General features: G+C 45.3%; 1 protein-coding gene across 1 annotated transcript in view; it reads right to left on the minus strand.

The window, feature by feature from the left end:
- The window catches only part of CHN1 (chimerin 1), a 32,732-nt gene extending 26,075 nt beyond the window's left edge, over positions 1-6,657 (minus strand). Inside the window, exon 1 of the mRNA XM_009480411.2 lies at positions 6,406-6,657. Coding sequence (XP_009478686.1) covers positions 6,406-6,657 — 252 coding nt within the window. The remainder of the gene's footprint in view (positions 1-6,405) is intronic.
- Positions 6,658-7,153: the final 496 nt, after the last annotated feature.

Here is a 7,153-nt window from a genome sequence, read left to right on the forward strand (position 1 = left end):
GCTTTTCTAGCTTGAACTGTCTTATAATACACTATGAGTTTCATAAGCAACAACACAGAGCTGATGAGATCGTCTCAGAAATTTCGTGGAAGTTTTTCTCCAGTTTCGTTCTCCAGATATTTTCCCTGCCTTTGAAGATTTTTTTTCCCTCAAGTACTAGGAGTCTAAAAGAAACATCAAATTTCCTCAGGTTTTCTTATCCGTGAGAACACGCAGAGACTCTCCCTGGGGACTGTGCTAGAGGCACCCAGCTCTCTTTCTGAATATTCATTTGAGTGCAGCGACTCACTTAAAAATGTTTTGAAAATACGTTCAGTGCCAGGTCTGTACCTAATAAAAAAGCAGCATCCTCTTTTCAGCGGAGCTAGACCAATTTACCCCAAATCAGCATCTGCCCCAGTTTTCAAAAGATCAGAAATAGAAATGAGTTCATCTTAGAAGTGACAGAAAAATGGCTCTGCTTAATATAGTAAGAGTTTGTTAATAGTTTCTGGTCTTTTTGCAGCATTTCTTCTGTACTTTCCATCTCCCTGTTTCACAGTGTTTAGGCACGGCTTTGCTGAGCAGCTCTTGTCAGAATAGTAAGATTTGGCATGGAAGCGATTTGCTATGACTTTTTACACTAGCAAAGCACCTAGCACAGATGCAGTTACACCGATAAAATCTGGGCTAGGGCCAGGTTAGCTTATTTTTTTCAAAGAAGCCATACAAATTTCACCGGCAGAGTAACTCTTGTTAAAAGCAGCAGTCTCTCCATTAAAGTGATGCTTGAGTCTGTCTATACCGGCCAAGCCTTTCCAGTAGAGACTGGTCCTCACCCGAGCCTTCGCTTTTTGTGCACATTTAAGGCTATATTCTACCCCCGGTTATTTCTGGAAAAGCATGTTGCCTCTGCTCTGGAGGTCCCGTTTGCCCTTTCAAATGGGTCCCCTCAAAGAGAAAGCCAGGATGTTGCTTCAGTCGAGGAGGGAGATGAGGAATCTCAACAAACAAGACTCATCAGCATCTCTGCTGACTTGGCTTAAGCAACCGTGGAAAAACATCTCTCCCCTCTGTAAGAAGTGTTGGCTTGAAAGGGAATTGTGTTCTGAATGTTCACCGATTCACCAAGCAGCCTTGCAACTCTTATTTATTACAATTAATTGACTGTGCCGTCTCAGGCATTAGTAATACAGTGACTAAGAAACGGCATGACAGTACCAAATACTGCACAGAAAGATAGCGAAAAACAGTCTTCTGGAGACGTATCTATGTTGTGAAGAGCAAGAGAGAGAAACGAGACAATATCCTAGGGAAAATGATGCCTGGAAACACAGATTTCAATCCAGCTCTGACAGGCACAGACACCTTCTTGCTTCAGTGAAGCACCACAGCACTAATCCAGGCAGAAAAGTGGTTTTATGCCTTGGACTGTCGGCAGTTACGAAACACCTGCAGAGCGCTCTGCCCGCTCAAGTCATCAGGAGCCAGAGGCGTCTGAAGGAATACCCGTAACCAGCCAAGGGAGCTAAAAATTCCCCAGGGCCCATGAGTCACACAAGCTGGAGGGGAGTAAAGACCTTTAAGGTGTTTTGTCCAGGCTCATTTTAAATTTGCCAAGTGAAAGGGAGGTTACTGCACTGACTAATGAGTTTCACTACCCAGGAGATTTCTTGCTGTTAATCTCCAATTTTCCCTTTCCTCTTCCTTTTAAGCTATCATCCCATAACTCCCAGCTAACGCTCCTCTTCCATGACTGCCCTCCTTGCCATTAACACTCTACAAGCATAGTTTTGCTGCTTTCTCCAACCCCACACAAAGAGCAGGCAAAGGAGCGCGGTCAGTGCCCAAGTCCAAAGCACGGCACCACATGGGGAGGAGGTGCAGAAGATGTTTCATGTCAGGCAGGGATGGTCTCGGGGCGGAAGGTACCTCATTGGGCGTACCTTTTTTTTTTTAACAGCAAAAAGCTATGGGATGTCGGGGGGAGATGGAGATGCAAAGAGGGAAAGTCCGGAGGACTGAGCGAGGGGAATCCTGTGTGTTTAGTACCCTAACAAAAACTGCCTCACTGGAGAGAGAAGAGATGGGGTAACCTTAAACCCCACTCGGATTCCCCTGCTGGGTAAGTCCTTTGGCCCAAAGCCCACTTCACACACCCCAACCTAGAGCTCCCCCCGGTCCTCCTCTCGATAACCAACCCAGAATGTTTCATTCCCCGTGGCACCTTGCCACAGGCCACTTTTCCCCTCCAGTCTGAGGTTCCTGCTGTTGCCTGAAGCTCCTCCTTCACCGGCCTGCCCAGGAGGTGCCCAGCTGCTTCCTCCACTTAAAATTATTGAATGGATCAGTATCAGCCAGGTAAGAAATTGTACTTTAATTTACAAGCTATCATAGCTGCTACATTTTGGGGACAAGATAAGCAAATACAAGATTTATAAGGGACAGAACAAAGGACTCCTATTGGTAGAGTCCAGCTGTAGAATAAATTTATGGGAACGATTAGGTATAAATCTACTCTGTCCACTTCTATGAAATGTTACAGAACTTTCCCCTATGATACAGCTTCTTTTTGTAAGAAAATACACCACTGGCTTCAGCTATGCTCCTTGTCAGCACTTCAAAGAACACCCCACATATCTCTCGGGTTTCCAAATAGAAGATGCTACTGTTCATCTACATTGGGTGGAAGAACAAACTTGATATCCATCATACACACGCATGTCCATATAGATATGTATGTTCCAGACAGCGTAGGGAGATTTCTTCCCCATAATGGGTAAGAAACAGAGAGAGGAAAAGCCTTTCTGTGAAAGAAGATGGGGCTGAAATTTTGAGGATGGTGAAATGACTGTCCTGATTTGGTCTGATGATTCATTTTACAAGAGATCTCATTTGATGTGCTGGATTTCAGAAAAGCAGAGTATACGGAGAGAAAGCAGAAGAAATCAAATATGCAAACAGACTGACCCAATCAAGTCACACTCCCAGTCCTAGCTCACCTTCAAATCCCATTATTCAATTAGAGGTAAATAAAATGCTGTGTCAAACAATGTAATCTCTTTTAGCTGATATAGTTGAATTAATAGAAAATGAATCCTTTATATTAGATTTATAGAGGAGAACACACAAATATTAATTGAACACTTTTTATAAATCAGAAAAAGCCCAAATACGCTTAAAAAAATAAAAATATTTTTAATACCTAGCTCTCATCCTGAGGAATAGGCATTAAAAACTCAGTCAGATCTGACATTTATAAATCATCAATCCCTTTCTTTACTTATGGAGATGAATTTAAGAGAATTCAGCCACTCTGTATTTGCATTTGAGATGTGCTTGTGAGACACCAGACCTTCCCAGTCAGGAGAATATTATGGAGCTGGAGGAGATCATTACCGGCCAACTCTGCCTGCAGAGCTCCCCGTCACCCCGGCTAGCCAGCCTGCTCACTTCAGGCAGGAGACAACTCACATTCCAGCAGATTTAAATAAGATTAAAACCTTTCATAAACCCAGCCGTGTCAGCACTCCTAGCAGAACTGTCTTTACATTCTTCTTTCAAGCAACCCTCGGAGCAAAACATAGATTAATGGATTTATTCAGGAGACCTCTTGACAATTTAAGAGTTAAAAGCAGCTTTTATGTTCACCCCTTCCCTAGGCACCTGCACTCCTGTGAGGACCATCGCTACGCTGCTGCTCTGCCACTGTGTTCCTCTACCTGAGCTTTGCTGGAGGCAATAGAGTCTGAGGGTCCAAACTCCACCTGCGTCCCCACCTACCCACCCCACGGGGACAGGAGGTGCGGGGGCGAAGGCAGAATTGGGGTCTCCTAACCTGTGGCCAAGCCTCTCGGGCATTTGCTAACCCCAGCCCGCCTCCGGAATGGCTGCTGCTGCCTTCTTCCCTTCTCCAAGACAACAGCGCTTGTGCCGTTGTGCATTAACGATTCTCCACTTCTCCTCCCTCTGCTGGGATGTTACAGCATTTCCAGTACAAAAGGCTTTCTGAGACCCCTTCATTTCTGCGACCAGCGGTGTGACTGATCAAAGAAGCTGTTGGGAACGGGTCAGGGGTCCCTATCTGTTTTCTCGTGCCTGTATAACGAAGAGCAGGTTAGCCGCAGAAGTACAAAGCAGCGTGCGTCCTCCTTTTTGCTGGTGGAGCCTCTGGGGACAGCAGTCACCATTGGTTAACTGAACTATATAAATTTATTTCATTTCTGGGTTGTTCTTTCTTGTTTTGTTTCAAAAGTCCAGGTTCAAGACTCTGGGACTGACAGTTCCTTTCTTCCCACATGGGTGGCACATTTGCTGCTTGGCAGGCAACCTAGGAGACTTCTGCAGACATTTTAAATGATGACGTCTATACATGTGAGAAGAAAAATTTGACAAGACGCAAGGAATGATAAAAGAGAGGAGCGCACGAGCTAACGATGGCCATTCATTTCAGATCTGTAACGCATATAATTATGAAGACCTTATGGTTATTTTTTTAAAAATGGGACAGTGGCCACGTTCAGAGCTCGTGAACGCCAGCAGCATTCCTTCAGCGGGTAGGTTGGTTGCTGCACACCCTTTAAGGGGTAAGGGGTTTGTCCCCTTCTACTTTTGTATAGCAAAAATTATCTGTGTAAGGTGACTCCATTTCACTGACTTGACAAAAGAGTTACTTCTCAAGGTATATTTTTCGGGCAGCTGTATGTATAAAGGAACTACAGTACAACTATTATAAAGAAAACAATCTGTGTGGAAAGTTTGTGCTGTAGCTATGACCTTGGATCAGACATACAGTTTGTTTTTGAAAAAAGACTGGAAAACTCACAGCTTCCAAACTTTCCAGAAAGAGTTTCTGGAAGAAAAACAAATAAACAAACCCAAAGAATGAATATCAGGTTATATGTTTTCAAAACAGATGTGTTTCAGGCTGTTAAAGGAAAGCAACTAAGGAATACAGATGTGCGCAAAATTAAATACATATTATCCTACATACACTGTAGTACATGGAAAATTACCATCTGCTGGCATCTGCAAGAATTATCTTCAAACTCTAAGGAACAAATATAAGTTGCAAGACATTTCAGATCTCTAGGACACCTCAGGAGCCTGTGAAGAAGTGCTCTGCATTTAACTGACAGCCAGTAGGATTATTTTACACGAAGCGTTCATATTAAACACTTTTTTATATAACATTTTGTACGTGGTTTTCAAATTTGTGCTTTATGGAAGACCTCAAGTCAAACAAAATATCCTGATCATATAAAGTTTCCAATTTTAGCGATTATCTGAACTCAAAAGCCAGAAGGTGGTTTAAATAAAATCAGATGGTCTATAGGTAAATGTACATATGTGCACGCACGTGTACATTCACACATGCACATGTGTGTGATGGAAATCAAAACTGAAAAATAAGAGACAATTAACAGATGCTTGTATCATCAGATGCCTGTATTACATTAATGATTTCCCCTTCTCCTAAAATAAGTAAAAGCAAAAGCTACACGGGGGAAAAAACCCACACATTAAAGATAAAACCTGGGCTTCAGGTACTACATATGAAGTTTGTACCGTCATCTACAGGAATTCAGTATAACATCAATTTGCTTAGTCTTAAAAATAAAGACTGCTTGTTATGCAATGCATTTGACCGCCAAAAGGTTAAATTACTAAATCCTTACTGGACACTTATTACAGATACAGACTCAAAACACGCATATGTTGTATTGACATGTGGGTCTCTTACCAAAGAGCACTGTTTATTTAAAATAATTAAAACAATAATGAGAAGCGACATAGAAGACCAAGTAAATTTTATTAAAACACAAGGCAGTTACTAATGCCAGCAGCTCCAATAGCCCCATGGTATAAGCCATGCTGCTTTCAACACACTCAATTCATTAACACAGGAGAAAAGCCAGAAACCAAGGGAAATGCAGACCATCTGCTCCATCCAGATGCAGTAGAACATGCTTCTTACCTCCAAAGCTATTTACCAGCGACAAACTGAGATAAGATCAGTTTAATCCTCTGACCACAGATCTAAAAGATTTTTCGGCATCACATCATCGTGAGTAAAACTGAACTACGTTCATCTGAACTGAAAGGAAACTTTGCCAGTTTTTCTCACCTTTAGCATCTCTCTCGGTATAAAACAGTTCTAAATACAAGAGAGAATCTAGAAACAGCACATATTATTGAAACAAATACATGCACACAAGCAGTCAATGACAAAATCCTCGTCCTTCTGCCGATACGTTCTACAGATGTCGAATTGATTTAACCGGCAATGAGATTTAATTGAAGCATTTAAGTTCCCAGAAAGTCACAGTCTGCATATGTATTATTTCCTTGCAATTCTGGACCCGTTTTAAAATAAAAACGATAGCCCCCGTGCCTTCAAAACAAGTAAGTGGCGTGATTTCTTACCTTGAAGTTATGAATCTTCTCGTATTTTGGAATATGTTCATTTTCTTTCAGAGTTGCTCTTCTGACGAGCGATGTCAACTGTGAATAAGCAAAGAGTTTAAGAGGTTGCCAGATCGTCACAGATGCCTTCTGAGTACCCAGTTTCATCCCCAAGGCTGCTATCAGTAAATCTTGTTGCCGGCCCTCCTGCTTGGAGTTGCGCAGGGCGGACCTGTTCGCCCTGTGCCCGGGCCAGGACTCTCTGGACGGCATCTTGGAGAGGCGGGAAGGAGGCGCAGCCCCCGGACCGACCCGCGCCCTGCGCCTATCAGGCTCGATCCGAACAGCCGAGAAGCACCATCCCGGCAGCCTAAGCTGCTCGGAAGGCCATGGCGGGGCACTCGCTCACGGCGCGGCTAACTCAGCGGGGCGGGCTGCCCGTCGAGGCGGGCTCGGGGGCTCAGGCCTGCCGGTGGGCGGCCGGCGGGCCGGGCATGGGCGGCAGCGGCAGCCAGCGGCGGGGGGGCGCAGCCCGCAGCCTCTCCCTCCATCAGCGGCCGGCGGCGGGGACGCACGCCTCGGCGCTCGGCGCCCTCCTCCTCCTCCTCCTCCTCCCTCCCTCCCCGGCGCCCCGCTGCCCGTTTCGGGGGGCGACGCGGCGGCGCGGCACGGAGCGGCACCGCCCCCGGGGCGGGGGTGGGCGGGGGCGGCCCCGCGGCCCCCGGCGGCCGCAGCCAATGGAGCCCCGGCGAGCGGGGCCCCGCCGCCG

The sequence above is a fragment of the Pelecanus crispus genome, chromosome 5, assembly GCF_030463565.1.
Source record: "Pelecanus crispus isolate bPelCri1 chromosome 5, bPelCri1.pri, whole genome shotgun sequence".
NCBI lineage: Eukaryota > Metazoa > Chordata > Aves > Pelecaniformes > Pelecanidae > Pelecanus > Pelecanus crispus.